This window comes from Pan troglodytes, chromosome 23 (genome assembly GCF_028858775.2).
Source record: "Pan troglodytes isolate AG18354 chromosome 23, NHGRI_mPanTro3-v2.0_pri, whole genome shotgun sequence".
NCBI classification, from domain to species: Eukaryota; Metazoa; Chordata; class Mammalia; order Primates; family Hominidae; genus Pan; species Pan troglodytes.
The window spans coordinates 21,065,446-21,082,022 of NC_086016.1; the positions used below are offsets into that span (position 1 = coordinate 21,065,446).

General features: G+C 48.8%; 1 protein-coding gene and 1 pseudogene across 4 annotated transcripts in view; one reads left to right on the plus strand and one right to left on the minus strand.

Annotated features, from left to right (window-relative positions):
- Positions 1-16,577, minus strand: part of DGCR2 (DiGeorge syndrome critical region gene 2) — an 86,736-nt gene that overhangs the window by 3,791 nt on the left and 66,368 nt on the right. For 2 of the 4 annotated variants that reach the window (XM_530360.7, XM_054675726.1), the window contains exons 7-9: positions 8,354-8,557; positions 1,732-1,884; positions 983-1,219 (exon numbers count right to left, since the gene is read on the minus strand). In XM_530360.7, coding sequence (XP_530360.2) covers positions 983-1,219; positions 1,732-1,884; positions 8,354-8,557 — 594 coding nt within the window. The remainder of the gene's footprint in view (positions 1-982; positions 1,220-1,731; positions 1,885-8,353; positions 8,558-16,577) is intronic. The other 2 variants (XM_054675728.2, XM_054675727.1) reach the window with 1 other exon arrangement.
- Positions 9,379-16,495, plus strand: LOC107970318 (large ribosomal subunit protein eL28-like; annotated as a pseudogene).

A 16,577-nucleotide genomic window follows, 5' to 3' on the forward strand; every position in this document is an offset into this window, starting at 1 on the left:
CTCCCTCCTGGCCAGCCCCTCACAGCCCCCACCCTGCTCTGCAGCCTGGCCCACACAGGTGTCTGGGATCTGCTGCCACCCACCACCATCCCTTGCAGGAAGCTGGTCCTACCCTGGAAGACTGTGACAATCTGTGTCATGAGGGCAGGGGTCAAATGCAAGTCTTTTCTGCAGCCCCAGATCATACAAGAGCTGTGGCAGCTGACTAAACAAACGAACAGGACTGAGACCTTTAGGCACAGCAGCCCCAGCCTCACAATGCCCATTCTGCCGAGATGGGCAGGCATGCAAGGAGCCAGTCGCTTTGGGGTGGCACTGCCTACCAAATATACTACAGGTTTGTGTGTGTTAGGGGGCCTAATGCACAGGGAGATGGGATGGGACACCTGCACTGCTCAACAGAGACAGGGACAGGCCAGGGGTCAGGGGCCTGCCACTCCTTAGCTACACAGCCTTGAGGAATGGCGCCCACTCTCAGATGGGTGGTAGGCTCCAACTATGGGCCAGTAGCACAGAAGCCACGCTTTCCTCCCACCTCACAGAGCTGCCTCCTGACACGACACGAGGGGCTGTCACCATGGTGTCTCTAGCTCATGTGTCTACAGACAAGTGATTGGCTCCTGGGTCTGGGCCAGCCCTGTCTTCACAACCACCACTGTCCGGCTCCCCAGGTCTCTAGAGCTGGGCTGAGGGCCCTGAGGGCTGCCCAGATGACAGGTGCTCACAGAAGGGAGGGAGGTAGGAGGGAGGGGTCCCAGGCCTCCTCAGAGCTCTCTGCACAGATTGCCAAGGGCGGCCAGGCAGGGAGATCAGGACCCCTTCTGCATGGGCAGCCCCAGGAGAAGCCTTAAAGGAAAAACCAAAGACAAAGCCGGAAAGAAGTGAGGCCCCCAGGCCTCTGCAGCTGGGCAAGAGTGCTGGGCTCAGCCCCACGTGCCAGGTTACTTGACAAGGTGTTCCCTCTCCCTGGGGAGTCAGGCACCTGCAGGGTCATAGAACACACTGTCCGGGTGGATGGAGGCCTCGTAGGGTGGCGGAGGGTCGTCGGGCTGGCCGATGTCCGGGTACTTGTATGCTGTGTAGGGAGGTGGAGGGTCGTGGAAATGGAAAGTCCCACCCTCTCCGTCGTCAGAAAGATGCAGCGGCGTGAGGCCCGTGCCAAACCCGTCTGGGCCGTAATCAAAGCCAGGGATCCTGCGGCCGAGGTTGAAGTGGTGCACTGGGCCATCAAAAGTGTGCAACGGGAACAGAGACAAGTCACTGGGGGCAGGCTGCCTGGCTCCTGAGCCCCCCACCCCCAGCCTGGGCCTGCCGTCCCTGAGTGCACACGCTTGTGCCCCGCTGCCTACCCCTCGGCCACATTTGGCATCCCCATGAGACCCCTGGTGTGCTCCGTGGCATGTCTCACCCTCACCACACCAACCTGTCCCTCTGGGCTGACACTTCTGTCAGACCCAGCCTCTGGCTGACCACACCCCTCCAGCTGGAAGGGTGATCCGGGCCTCTGACCCTCAGAGGCCTCCGAGTTCTGCCCACCCTGTGGCTCAATGGGAATAAGGAGGGTCTTGGCAAGAACTTTCCTGGCCCACAGGTGAGGACACAGACCCCACAACATGTGGCCTTCAAACCTGCCTCTGCCCCTCTCTGTCCAGGGCTGGGGAGCTCATGGAGACATGGGGTGACCTGGGGTGGGGATGGGGACCAGGGTTGTGGCCCTCAGAGGGCACTTACAGTTTGCTCCAATCAGGGACTCGATGCGCTCCCGGCGCCGCTGGCGCAGCCGGTGGACCATGAAGAGCAGCAGTGACAGGATGAGGAAGGAGGAGATGCAGCTGACGACCAGGCGCATCCCGCTGGCCATGGAGTCAAACAGACTGTTGCCATCTGAGGGGGAGGGGAGGAAATGGCCGCTCTGAGAAGGGGGCCACCCTCGTGCTATGCTGGGGATGCTGTCGTCCTCCTGCCCAGGCGGGCTGTGTGGACAAGGCACACAGTGTCTCCCTGCACCCAACCATCTTTAGGATACATGTGAAATAAGGCCGCTTAAAATCAAGAACATGGTGACAGCACAGAAGCAGAAGAGCGAATCCCAGGTCAGGAGAAGCATCTCACCATGGCCCCGGGCTGCTGTGTGCCAACACCCCTCTGACCATCACCGGAGCAAACTGGGGTTTCCTGTCCTAGGACTAGCACTCCTAGGAGGCTGCGCTCATGTGCTGTGTACCCCAGGTGTGGCTGGGGCGCGGCCCTCCTGCAGAGGTGCACATCCTTTTCCAGGGGCCAGGGCTGCACACAGGCCTCCCACGTCCATCCAACAGCAGCCTTCCTTTTGTCTGAGGCCTGGGCTCTTGGGAGGAAGGTGCTCAGTTGTCCAGCAAGAATGAGCCAGGGGGCGGTGAGGGACAGCCCTTTCCTGGTGGGAGGCCAGGGTTGGCCAGGTAGGCAGGGGTCTCATGGATGACAGTTGCTGGCAGTTTGGAGTGGGGGTGACGCCCCTGCGGAGCATGGCTCGGGTGGCTGCCGTGGGGAGGACAGGCTGCAAGGGAGTAGCATAGGGCATCAGGAAGCCAGGAGGAGGACCTGCCGCAGCAGAGAAGGGAATGACAGAGGCCTGGACCGGGTAGTGACAGACTGGGAGAAGTGACAGTATAAGGTACACTTGGGACTCGGATTGCCACAACTCCCTGATGGACTGTGTAGGGGAACAGTGAGCCCCTGTGGGCAGCCGCACGGTCAACTCAGGTATCGTTTCACAAATGTGCCTCTGCTGTGGTTGGGCGTGAAGCCTGTCACTCCAATCCTTAACAAGCCATGGCAGAGAAAATGCGCATCCCCTGACGCACCCAGCCCTGGCATACACGTGCAGATGACACCTGGACACAGCACTGGGTCTCACAGGCTCCCCACTGAGATGCTCTCCCGGCTCAGCCACACCCACACACTGGGTACACACGCACCAAGCGCAGGTGTAGGAGGGCTGGGTGGACCCGACTCCACCTCTTTGCTGGGTGAGTAGGCAGGAGGGGCCATGAAGCTTGAAGCTGAGTCCCAGCCAGGCTAGACGCCAAGGAGCACTGAGTCTAAGCTGCTGCGCCTTCCTCTGCTCTTCTTGAACCCTTTCACGCTTTTCGTGGCCACCACTTGGCTGGGATGCTACTAGTATTCAGCAGGTGGAGGCCGGGGTGCTGTTCAACATCCTCCAGGACAGCCCCCAACAAACAGTATCTGGTCCAAATGTCAACAGCGCCAAGAGGGACACACCCTGCCCTGGTGCAGTGCACACTGGGGACAGGGGCTCGATATGAGCTGCCCATGGGGAGGCAGAGATGACATGAGTGGTAGCAGGCATGAAAGGAGAATCTACCAGCCACACATCTATAACATGGCTGGCAGTTCCATGCACTCCTGACTTGGGTAAACTGGCAACTCACAGAAGTCACAGAATAATGGAACCAGGAAGTGGTCCCAGAAGTAGCTTCCTCCACAGACCAAGAGTGAAGGCCAGGGAGGCTTCAGAACGAGGAGTGACCCATCAGCTCCTGGAAGCAGAAGGACCCCACACCAGCAGGGACCCTGCTAAGCTAGGAATGGCCACTCCCACCTCTGCAACAATCTCGGCAGGCAGGACCCCTACTGCCTGCCCTAAGGAGACACTTCACAACCCCCGTGTGAGTGGCTGGGTTCCCAGAGCCCTCAAGCCATTCCTGCTAGCCCAGTACACTCCATGCCCACACAGATGGCAGCGCCAGCTCCTGTCCTCCTCCCACGGGGCCAGGAAGCATCTCCAAAAGCTGCATTTTTTGCTGACGACACATGAAGTGAATATGTAAGGATACATCCTCTCACCAATTAGCTGCTTTTCCTGATGCCTCTGACCCTCCTCCAGTCTCAAGGGCACTCTCATCAGTGGGAGAAAGCCTAGTGGCCCAGGGACTGGTGACGTGCCTGTTCATTGGAGGCCAGTTCAGAGATCCCAGGGGAGCTCCTAAGAAAGCAGCCCCTTTGCAATGACTAACTCTTAATCCGTTCTAAAATAAACCCAAGGACACGGTCAAGGTCCCAACTGTCCCTCCAAGGTGGGGACCGGAAATAATCATCTCTCAGAACCAAGCCACTTGTAGTCAAGCACAAAGAAGAGAGCCTGCCCCAGAAGCCAGAGGCCAGCCCAGGGGCCCCAGAGGCCCCTTGATAGGGCTGATCTCTCCATGGAGTTCTGGGCTGTGCAGTTGGGGTTGTCTTTTGTCTCTCAGCTATCCTGCAGCTCCCAGAGAGAGGATCCAGCCTGTGCAAGAAGAGCTCCAGTGACAAGGAGCTCACCATTTCACTGAGCTTGGTTAAATGGTAACAGTTTCAAAATCTCCATCAGAGACACCAAGGGGAGCAGAAGGTCAGCAGGGATCAGAAGCTGAGACCAGGAACCCAATGTGGGCTCTGTGCCTGGCAGCTGCACCAGCCAAACACCTCACCATGCCTCTGGGAACCTCATCGTATCAGGGCTGCCCGACAGCAGCAGAGCAAGCAGGGGCAGAGGGCGGCATGAGTTTCAGCTGCTCTGCACCTTGGTCAGCACTTGATGCTATCAGTTTCATTACTTTAGCCTTTCGAGCAGGGGTGGTACCCCACGTGGATTTAGTTTGTTTCCCTAATGGCCAATACTGAGCATCGTTTCAGCTGCCTGACTGTCATCCTATATCTTCTTTGATAAAGTTTAATAATTTACAAGCCATTTTTCAATAGCATTGTTTTGTTTTCTTGAGTTTTTATGTATTCTGAATACAGACCTTTGATCTGTGTTTTGCAAATACTTGTTTTGATTCAGTCAGGGGCTTATTTTTTCATTTCCTTAACAGTGTGTTCCAAAGAACAGAAGTTTTCAATTTTGATGAAGCCAAATTTGTCTGTTTTTTTAAGGATCATGCTAAAAATGTTGCCTAACCCATGGTCACAAAGATTTCTCTCCTATGTTTTCTCCTAGAAGCTTTATAATTCAAGGTTTTACAGTTGTGTCTATGACCATTTTGAGTAAATTTTACATACAGTAGGAGGGACAGTGTAAGGTTCGTATTTTTTGGCATATGGATGTCCTGCTGTCCCAGCACCAGTCGTTGAAAGACTATCCTTTCTCCACTGAACTGCTCTTGCACCTTTGTCAAAGATTAGGCTGGTCTGAAGGTAGTGAGTCATCTCGATTGATTGTTCACAGTCAGTAACAGATCAAACTCCTTGTTGTACTCTTTTCCCGTTCTCACGACTGCACTTGACTCGTCTTAAACAAACAAACAAACAAAAACAGAGAGATCACCTGATTATACGTAGTGTGGGACTATTTCTGGACTGTTGTGTTCCACTGATCTATGTGTCTGTCCCTTCATCGATACCACACTGTTGTGATTACTATGGCTGTACAGTAACTCATAAATTAGGTGGCATGGATCCTCCAACTTTGTTCTTTGTAAAAACTACTTTGGCTATTTTAATTATTTTGCCTTTCCACCAACTTTTATCTACCTTTTTATTTAAGAGACGGGGTCTTGCTATGTTAGCCAGGTTGGTCTTGAACTCCTGGCCTCAAGCAATCCTCTTGCCTCAGACTCCCAAAGTACTACAATTACAGGCATGAGCCGCTGAACCCAGCCCTATTTTATTTTTACTTTTTGAGATGGGAGTCTCGCTCTGTCACCCAGGCTGGAGTACAGTGGCGTGATCTCGGCTCACTGTAACCTTTACCTCCCAGGTTGAAGTGATTCTCCTGCCTCAGCCTCCTGAGTAGCTGGTATTATAGGCATAAGCCAACATACCCAACTAATTTTTTGTATTTTTTGTAGAGATGGGGCTTCACCATGTTGGCCATACTGGTCACAAACTCCTGATCTCAAGTGATCCACCCTCCCCAGCCTCCCAAAGTGCTGGGATTACAGGTGCGAGACACCACGCCTCGCTCCACCTGATTTTTAGAATTAGCTTGTCAATACCTACAAAAATGTCTGCTAGAATTTTGGTTGGGATTATACTGAATCTATAATTTGGGAAGAGCTAACCTCCTAATGATATTGAGACACCTGATCCATGAACATGGTATCTTTCCTTTTATTTAAGCCTTTTTGTCATCATGGTTTTACAGTTTGCAGCAAACAGAATGTGCACATATTTTATATTATTTATAATTGGGTATTTCTTTTTTTTTTGGTGCTATTATTAATGGCACTTTTCTCAAATTTTTCAATTTTCAACTGTTACAGATAGATTATATAAATATGATGAATTTTTGTTATGTTGACCTTATATCTGGAGACCTTGCTTAAACACACTTATTAGTTCTAATAACTTTCCTGTAGATTCCCTAGGATTTTCTATGCAATCATGTGATCTGCAAAGGGAGATGGTTTCATTTCTTCCCCTCTGGTCTGGATGGTTTTTCATTTCTTCTTGCCTTCTGGCACTGGCTTTGACCTCAAGCACAATGATGACAGGGTGGCAAGAGTAGACACTCTTAGCTTGTTGGAGGGGACATTCTGATGCTTAACACATGACATCCTATTCCCAGAGTCTCCAGTTTTGGTGATAGTGTCTCGGTTCTTGAGCACTTTCCAGAAGAAGGCCCTAGGAGAGTCAGGAGCCCATGGAAGCATGGCCACAGGGCGGGCAGAGCAGGGCCCAGCTAAGTCGCTCTGGCCGTGCAGGAGAGAGGGCTGCAGCTGCTCTGGGCCCACCCAGATGCACTAAGGGCCCTGCTCTGCTAAGAAGTCCTTGGGGCTGGGCAGGCTCTTTAGGCCATACATGCCCACAAATGGGTCATCCTTGTACACATCTGGGCATTCTTACAAAGCTTGGACAGAGTGGCAAGGCAGCACTGGTAGACTCCTGAGAAATGGAACCAGGAGTCCAGGTAGCATGGCTTGTGAACAGAGTCTGACTCTTGCAGCCAGTCACTAAGCTGGGGGTTTAAAGTTATGTGGCTGGGCACAGGGAACTTGATAAGCACTCAACCAGTGCTTCTCATGGCCCTAAACAGACATGCACCCTATACGAGGAGAAACTGCCCTGCAGAATGGGGTCCAAGCATCACCCTCTAGCTCTGGGTCCTCTGGTGGGCTTGGCTGCAAATGTAGCCTTGTGCTCACCACAGTCAACTGCACATGTCTGATGGTACATGCCACAGTGCCCACTTTCACCCAGCCTCAGGCACAGCCTCTGGAGGACAGCTTTGTCCTCCCACCCAGCAGCCCCCCGGTGCGGAGGGACACTGACAACATTCCACTCAGGGGCAGCTTTCACTGTTGTGGCCCAGCCTCTAGCTGCAGCCTCTCCTCCACAGGGCCCCTAGAGACAGAGATGGCCATCACACCCTGCCCAAGCTGCTCTTCTACAGGGGCCACAAGTCCAGGGGCTTCCAAAAGTCCCCATCACTTCATTCCTACTGTGGCACCCAAGAAAGAAAGAAACTCATACTTTTGATTTACATTTCTCTTGAGATCTGAATTCACACAGAGCTGCAGCTACACCGGTGTGCAGAATGACAAAGCATGCCCGTGGAGTGTGAGGGGTGTTAACATCTCAGAGAGCAGTGGCCCACCTGCTCCTCTCTTTTTGCAAGTGGAAGGGAGAGGATCACCCTGAGATCAGATTCCCTGTAGTGTCTACCTTAAAGCCCCCGCCTGGTGGTGAGGAGTCTGATTTCGAAACTGAGAATAATACTTCATCTTTTTCTCGAAGATTCTAAGGTAAAAATGGATGACTGTAAGCAATGACAACTGTCACTACCCTCCATATCATCATACTAGAGAACAGGAAGAGCTCCAATGTGGACATAAATTAGAAGTCTAGGCTGGGCGCGGTGGCTCATGCCTGTAATCCCAGCACTTTGGGAAGCTGAGGTGGGTGGATCACTCGAGGCCAGGAGTTGAAGACCTGGTCTGGACAACATGGCGAAACCCCGTCTCTACTAAAAATACAAAAACTAGCCAGGCATGGTGGCATGCGCCTGTAGTTCCAGCTACTGGTGAGGCTGAGGCAGGAGAACGGCTTAAACCCTGGAGGCGGAAGTTTGAAGACAGGTTTGAAGCTGTCAGTGGTGATTTGTGAACAAACAGCCACACTCGAGTTCAAGTTCATTTGTGAATGCTGCCTGTCACCCCAGAATGGGAAGGAGGCAGCTGGAGGGGTCGTGTCAGACACACCCACTAGAGTAGTGGCATCAAAGTCTCTGAGACATCTCTGTGACAAACGCTGCCATTGCTGCTGCGCGATGCTCCATAAACTCTCCTGAGTCCTCACCACTGAGGAAGCAAAGGGACGCCCAGCCTCCAGCCCCAAATAGGGAGGCTGACTTGGGACGTCCTATCAAGAGTCTCACCTGGGTCCAGACACATGAACTTGCAGCACTCTTTGGGGTCCTTGCGGTACTGTTGGCAGCCCTGGGGCCTCTCACAGAGAGCAGCCACACACATCTCAGGCTCCCCTCCATGGCAGGTGCAGCTCAGGCATGGGTCGTCCCCCTTAGGGGTGAAGTAGAACCCTTCATCCACCACGTTGTCCTTGATGTCAACACATGTTTGACCTGCAATGAGCATACATTGTGTACAGATGTATACACTGCCAAAAAAGGTAGCCTCCCCGTGTGGGCCACACTGCCAAAAAAGGTAGCCTCCCCGTGTGGGCCTGTGAATGCTACCTGTTACCTTAGAATGGGAAGGAGGCAGCTGGAGGGGGCATGTGAGACATGCCCACTAGAGTAATGGCATCAAAGCCTCTAAGACAGCTCTGTGAGCAAACGCTGCCATCACTGCTGCACCACTTGACATGAGCTGACCTTCCCCACCTGGGCCTGGGGAACGAACAAGGCAACTGAAGACTTGGCCAGATTGTGCTGAGAGTCTTCCTAGGGCTGGAATGCCATGGATCTCTGGCCCATGGCACAGGGAGTGGCTGTCCAAGAGCAGTCACTACAACACTGTTAGAACAAAGTACATCTAGTCAGGGCAAATGGAGGCCGGAGAGCCAGGATGGAGCACAATGCCAGACTCCAGGGTCACTGCAGAAGTGTTTGCCTGGAAGTTGCTGAAGTAGATTACTTATGAGATTTTCTCAATTCTAAGATGCAGCTGCTATGAGTATTAACCATTTCAAAATCAGAATGTGTCTAAGGAAGCTGCCAGTTCTGCTTGGGAAGGCAGTCCACTGGACCTGAGGCACACTCTGCACAGAGCTGACCTAGGATGAGAGTAAGAGGAATGGCCATGGCTAAAAACCCAGAGTCTTCACTGGTAGGCAGACGTTGCAAATGCCTGGAGGAGAGACAAGGAATGAAGGAGCCTCCAAGAGAGCCACCCTCAGTGAAAGGCAAAGAGACATGAGAAGGTAGCTTCTTACAGTCTCCAAATGGGGTAAGGATGTCTAGAAAAAAGACTCTTCCGAAATTTCACAATCACAGGTCTATGCCTCACTTAAGATTGTAGTCAGCCGGGCGCGGTGGCTCACACCTGTAATCCCAGCACTTTGGGAGGCCGAGGCAGGCAGATTGCCTGAGGTCAGGAGTTCAAGACCAGCCTGGCCAACATGGCAAAACCCTGTCTCCACTAAAAATACAAAAATTAGCCAAGCGTGGTGGCATGTGCCTGTAATCCCAGCTACTCAGGAGGCTGAGGCATGAGAATCTCTTGAACCCCAGAGGTGTAGGTTGCAGTGAGCAGAGATTGTGCCACTGCACTCCAGCCTGGGCGACAGCATGAGACACTGTCTCAAAAAAAAAAAAAAAAAAAAAAAAAAAAAAAGATTGGGGTCAAATCTAGGTCACCCATGTGGTCAGGAACTCCCAGGGCAAGATACTCACATACAATTATTCCCTGGCTAAAATAGAGAAAAAAGAATGAACAGAAATGAACAGAGCTCCCAGAGAAATGTGAAACACCATTAAGTACACCAACATATGTGAAACAGGAGTAACAAATGGAGAGGAGAGAGAGAAAGAGGAAAAAAGAAAATAGTCGAAGAACTAACAGCTGCAAACTACTCAAATTCATTGAAAAACAATAACCTACACATCCAGGAAGCTCAACAAATTCCACGTTCCCAGGATAAATGCAAAGGAGCCACAAACTGACACATCAGAGTGAAAATGCTGAAAGTGAAAGACAAGGCGAAAATACGAAAAGCAGCAAATGGCACGTGACTTGTTACTTCTAAGGGAACCCCAATAAGACAAACAACTGACTTCTCAGCAGAAACAACAGAGGCTGGGGCAGTGGGATAACTGCTCACAGAAAACCATCAACCAAGATCCATATCCAGCAAAGATATCTTCTGAAAAATGAAAGTAAAATAAACTTTCCCAGACAAACAACAAGTGAGAGAAGTTGTTTGCAGATCCACCTCATAAGAAACACTAAAGGAAGTTTTTCAGGCCAAAAGTATGCAATCCCCAGATAGTAATTTGAATACAAATAAGAAACTGAAGAGCAACAGTAAAGGCAATCATGTGATTATAAATTATAGCCTACATGCATAGTTTTCCTCCTTTATTCTCTTAGCTGATTTAAAAAGCAATTGTATAAAATAATATGTATGGAATGTAGTATTGGGTCTATGACATACAAAAATATAACACACTTAGATTTGCCAAGAATGGCACAAAGGTGGTGTGTGGGAGCAAAGCTATACTGGACTAAAGAACTTGACCTAAGTCTCACACCTTATTAAAACACTCATTCGAAACATGTCCTAGACTTAAATGTAAAACGGAAAATGATTAAAATTTTAGGAAAAAAACACAGAAGAAATGTAAGGCTAGGCAAAGAGTACTTGGACTTGACACCAAAAGAATAATCCATAAAAGGAAGCTGGTTTCAGTGGCTCGCACCTGTAATCCCAGCACTTTGTGAGGCCGAGGTAGGTGGATCACCTGAGGTCAGGAGTTTGAGACCAGCCTGGCCAACACTGTGAAACCCTGTCTCTATTAAAAATAGAAAAATTAGCCAGGCGTGGTGGCTCATGTTGGTAATCCCAGCTACTTGGGAAGGTGAGGCACAAGAATCACTTGAACCCAGGAGGTGGAGGTTGCAGTGAGCCAAGATTGCACCACTTCACTCCAGCCTGGGCAACAGAGTGAAATTCTGTCACAAAAAAAAAAAAAAAAAAAAAAAAAAAAAAAAAAAAAATCCACAAAAGGAGAGAGAAATAACTAGGACTTCATTAAAATTAAGAACTTTTGTTCTTTGGGTAAACTTATACTGCCAGGAAAAAACAGCAACAACAAAACTTTTGTTCCTGAAAGCTCATCTGAAGAGGAAGGCAAGCTACAGACTAGAAAAAATATTTGCAAACCACATATCCGACAAAGGACTGGTATCTAGAATACATAAAGAACTCTCAAAACTCCACAGTTTAAAAAAGAACAAAACAGATCATTAGTTCACACCTGTAATCTCAATACAGGAGGATCACTTGAGCCTAGGAGTTGCGTTTGAAGCCAGCCTAGGCAACATAGTGAGATCCTATCTCTATAGAAAATAAAAAACTTAGCCAGGCATGACGGTGCACACCTACAGTTCCAGCTACTCAGGAGACTGAAGTGGGAGGACTGCCTGAGCCCGGGAGCTGGAGGTTACAGTGAACTATGATTGCACCACTGCGTTTGAGCCTGGGTGACAGAGCAAGACCCTTTCTCAAAACAAAACGAACAAACGATGCAAAGAGAAAACAGAAGAATAATGTGAACAACAGAGAATATACAGATGGCAAATAAGCACATGAAACATGAAGAGGTTTTAACATCACTAGCCTCAGGGAAATGCAAATTGAAACCATAAGGAGCCACATGTCTACATACATATCTGCATACCTAACAGAAGGGCTAAGATGAAAAATAGTGAAAACAGTAAGCGCTGGGGAGGATATGGAGAAATTAAATCACTCCTACGTTGAATCACTCCTACATTGATAGTGGGACTATAAAATAATACAGCCACTCTGGAAAACAATTTGCTTGTTTCTTTAAAAACTAAACCTGCAACTACGATACAATCAAGCAACTGTAATCCTGGGCATCTATCACACAGAAGTGAAAACACATTTGCAGCCAGGCGCGGTGGCTCATGCCTGTAATCCCACCACTTTGGGAGGCCGATGCAGGTGGATCATCTGAGGCTGGGAGTTCAAGACCAGCCTGGTCAACATGGTGAAACCCGTCTCTACTAAAAAGACAAAAATTAGCTGGGCGTAGTGGCACATGCCTGTAATCCCAGCTACTCGGGAGGCTGAGACATGAGAATCGCTTGAACCCAAGAGGCGGAAGCTGCAGTGAGCCAAGACTGTGCCACTGCACTCCAGCCTGGGCAACAGAGAAAGACTCTGTCTCTCTCTCTCTCTCTCTCTCACACACACACACACACACACACACACACACACACACACACACAAAAGAAAAAAGAAAAAAAGAAAACACGTTTGCACAGAAACCTGTATGCGGATGTTCACGGCAGTTTTCATTGTAATAGCCAAAGACTGGAAACAGCCCAGATGTCCTTCAACACTTGAGGCCTATAGTTTGAGACCAGCTTGGGCAACATAGCGAAATCCCGCCTCTACAAAAAAAAAAAAATACAAAAATAAGTTGGGCACACTGGCATGCACCTGTGGTCCCAGTTACTCAGGAGGCTGAGGTGGGAGGTTCACCTGAGCCTGGGAGGTTGAGGCTGCAGTGAGCAGTGATCACACCACTGTACTCTAGGGTGACAGAGACCTTGTCGCCAAAAAGAAAAAAAAAAAAAAAAAAGGAACAAATCATTAATAAAAGTAACAATTTGGATGACTCTCCAGAGAATTATGAGTGAAAAAAGCCAACCCCAAAAGATTGCAACTATATGATTCCATTTATAGAACATTTCTGCCTCATGATGATACCTGACAAAGGCCAGACCACATATGACCAAAGGCCTCTGACCTACCACTTCTGTAGCAACCAGTCTAGGGCAGTCAGGATCTGGCCAGTGGCCACCAGCTTCTCTATTTTGAGTCCATACTTCCAACTGGAAACCCACCAGGGAAAGTCAAATATGTTCCCCAAACCAATCACCTCCACTGCCCTGCTTCTAGTCAGGCTGCCTCTAATCAGAGCATACCTGGAGCCTTTAGGGCCCTGGTGAAAAGCCACTGTGCTGGACCCAACTCCAGCTGCAGGAGGGTCAGAAGCACTTGTGAAGGCTCCACCCTGGATCCTCAGGGCACTGGGCCTGCTTAAGGCTCAGATGCAGTTAGAACATCAGACCCTACTATCAGCATGCTAACAAGCCTTGAGTCACACAGTGGACTACTGCTAGGCGGGCTGCAAAAGACAGACTCTAGAGATGTGGCCCAAAGGGATGACCTCAAGTAGAGGGTGGAGCAGACATTAAGAAAAACCCTCTGGCAAACCAGCCTCCACCCAGAACAACAATGCTGCTAAATACGAAAGCCTGAGGTGCACTGAGGGCAACTACAGTGCCAACAAACCCCAAGCCCAGCCCAACTCTCGCCCAGATCAACGCCCTACACTGTACTAAAGACCTCCCCACAAGAAAGGCCTAGTGGAAGTAAAGGCATAGCCACTGCAAGCACAAAACTACTGAACTCAGTTTCTATTGTCCCACACAAGATGTCAGAGTTCCAATGAAAAGCCTAGAAAAAAGTACCATGCTCCAGAGACAAAACAATCAAAAAACCAGACTCAAATATGACACAGATGAAGGAACTTCCCCACAGGGAATTTAAAATAACTACGATTAATTTGTTAAAGGCTCCAATGGAAAAGCTGGACAATATACAAGGTTAGATGGGAAATTCAGATGAGAGATGGAATCTATAAGAATCAAATGGAAATCCTATAAATAAAAAAACAGACAAAATCAATGAAACAGATGAAGAATACCTTCAATGGGCTCATAAGCAGACTTGACATAGCCAAGGAAAGAATTAGTAAACCTGAGGACAGGTCAACAGAAATTACTCAAACTGAAGGACTAAAAGAATCCAAGAGACATGATGACTAGATGCAATGCATGATTCTGGACAATGAAAAAAATAGCTATAAAGGGTATTATTGGAACGACTGATAAAACTGGAATAATGGATTGTGGATTACTGTATGGTACTGTATCCATGCTAAGTGTTCTGATTTTGATCCATATAGTGTGGGTACATAAGAAAGTGTCCTTGTTCTTAGGAAATATACACTGAAGTATAAAACGCTTAATTAAGGTCCACAGTATCTTCAGTTTACTCCCAAATGATTCAGAAAAAATATGTAGAGAAAGTGAATGATAAAGCAAATGTAGTAAAACTGAAATACTGTAACTGGTGAGTCTGTGTAAATGGTGTATGAAAGGAAGTTCCTTGTATTATTCTGCCTTTTCCATAAGCTTGAAATTATACCTAAATTAACAAGTTACAGAAGTCTCCCTCGCCTGGCCCAGATGGTCCTATAAGGTGGTTCTATCAAACACTCAAAGACAAGTTTATCTCCAACTTGGACAAATGGATTTAGAGAACAGTAAAATAAAATGTTTGCCAACTCATTTTAGAAAACTAATATAGTATAATACAGAAATGAGTCAATGTAGTCCCAGCTACTTGGGAGGCTGAGGCAGGAGGCTCACTTGAGCCTAGGAGTTCAAGACTGTACTGTGCTATGATCGTGCCTGTGATTAGCCACTGCATTCTCGCCTGGGCAACACAGTGATGCCCCACCTTAAAAAAAAAAAAAAGAGAGAGAGAGTCAAGGAGAGTATAGAAAAAAATGTAACAGGCCAACCTCACTGCTTAAAAGAGTTTCAGGCCAGGCACGGTGGCTCACACCTATAATCCCAGCACTTTGGGAGGCTGAGGCAGGTGGATCACTTGAGGTCAGGAGTTCAAGACCAGCGTTCAAGACCAGCCTGACCAACATGGTGAAACGCCATCTCTACTAAAAATACAAAAATTAGCCAGGCGTGGTGGCACATGTCTGTAATCCCAGCTACTCAGGAGGCTGAGACAAGAGAATTGCCTGAACCCGGGAGGCAGAGGTTACAGTGAGCTGAGATCACGTCACTGCACTCCAGCCTGGGTGACGGGGCAAGACTCTGTCTCAAAAAACAACAAAGAGTTTCAAAAATTCTAAATATCAGCAAACCAAATCCACCAATATAATATATTATATATATATAAACCATGAGGATGGTTTAACATAAGAAAATCCATTTATATGAAATAATGACTGAACAGACTGAAGAAAAACTACATAACCCCAATAAAATCCACTAAAAGCATTTAATAAAAATCAATATACTTTTGTAACACAAATATTCCCAGCAACCTAGGAATAGGTACTTCTTTGACTTCATACAGGTACATTCTAAAATCCTATAGAAGGCATTCTGTAGAATATTGATACATTAAAATAGCATTCTAAGTTGAGAAGACAAGAATGCTCACTACCACCATTTCTAATCATCACTGTCCTGGAGACTGTAGCAAGAAGAGTTGACTGGGCAACATAGTGAAACCACATCTCTAATAAATGTAAATAAATAAATAAATGTCAAAGATTTGAAAGAAGAAACAAACCCATCTAAATAGAAGATCAACAAAATCCACAAACTAAGAGAACCAATAAAGGAGTTTAGAAAACATATCCTAAAATTCACATAGAAAAGGGTCAAAAATAGGCAACATAACAGGCAAGAACAAGGCAGAGGAAGTCGTAACACCAGCAGTCAAGATTTATCATGAAGCTCTCTCTGTTGCCAGCCACCTGGGAGGAGCTGCCGCCCCGGCCGCACATCTGCAATGGATGGTCGCGAGGAATCATCCGGCCTGATCAAGGGGAATAGGCAGACCCACAGCACTGAGCCTGAGAACTTAAAGGCTGCAGCTCCTTCCACTACAACGAGCTGATTCACTGCAGGACTGTGGGTGTGGACCCGGCAGCTGATGGCAAAGGTGTGGTGGTGGTCATGGAGTGGAGATCCGGCCAGCAGAAGCCAGCCACCTCCTATGAGGGGACCACCGTCGGGTGGACACGGTGGCTCACACCTGTAATCCCACCACTTTGGGAGGGTGAGGTGGGCGGATCACAAGGTCAGGAGATCGACACCATCCTAACACGGTGAAACCCGCCTCTACTAAAAACACAAAAAATTAGCCGGGCATGGTGGCAGGCGCCTGTAGTCCCAGCTACTCAGGAAGCTGAGGCAGGAGAATCGCTTCAACCTGGGAGGCGGAGCTTGCAGTGAGCCGAGATCACGCCACTGCACTCCAGCCTGGGCAACAGAGCAAGACTCTGTCTCAAAAAAAAAAAAAAAAGAGGACCACCGTCAACAAGAACGCCTGCACCATGCTCGCCAACATCACACACATGATCCGCAAGAACAAAGCCTCTCCCCAACCTGCGCACAGCTGCCATCCCAGAGCCAGCGCCATCCTGCGAAGCCAGAAGCCTGTGATGGTGAAGAGGAAGGGGACCTGCCCCACCAAGAGCTCCTGAGACCCCTGTCCCCCAAAAGCAATAGAGTTAGCTGGCTTTAATAAAAACACACACACACACACACACCATAGACTGGCAAGGT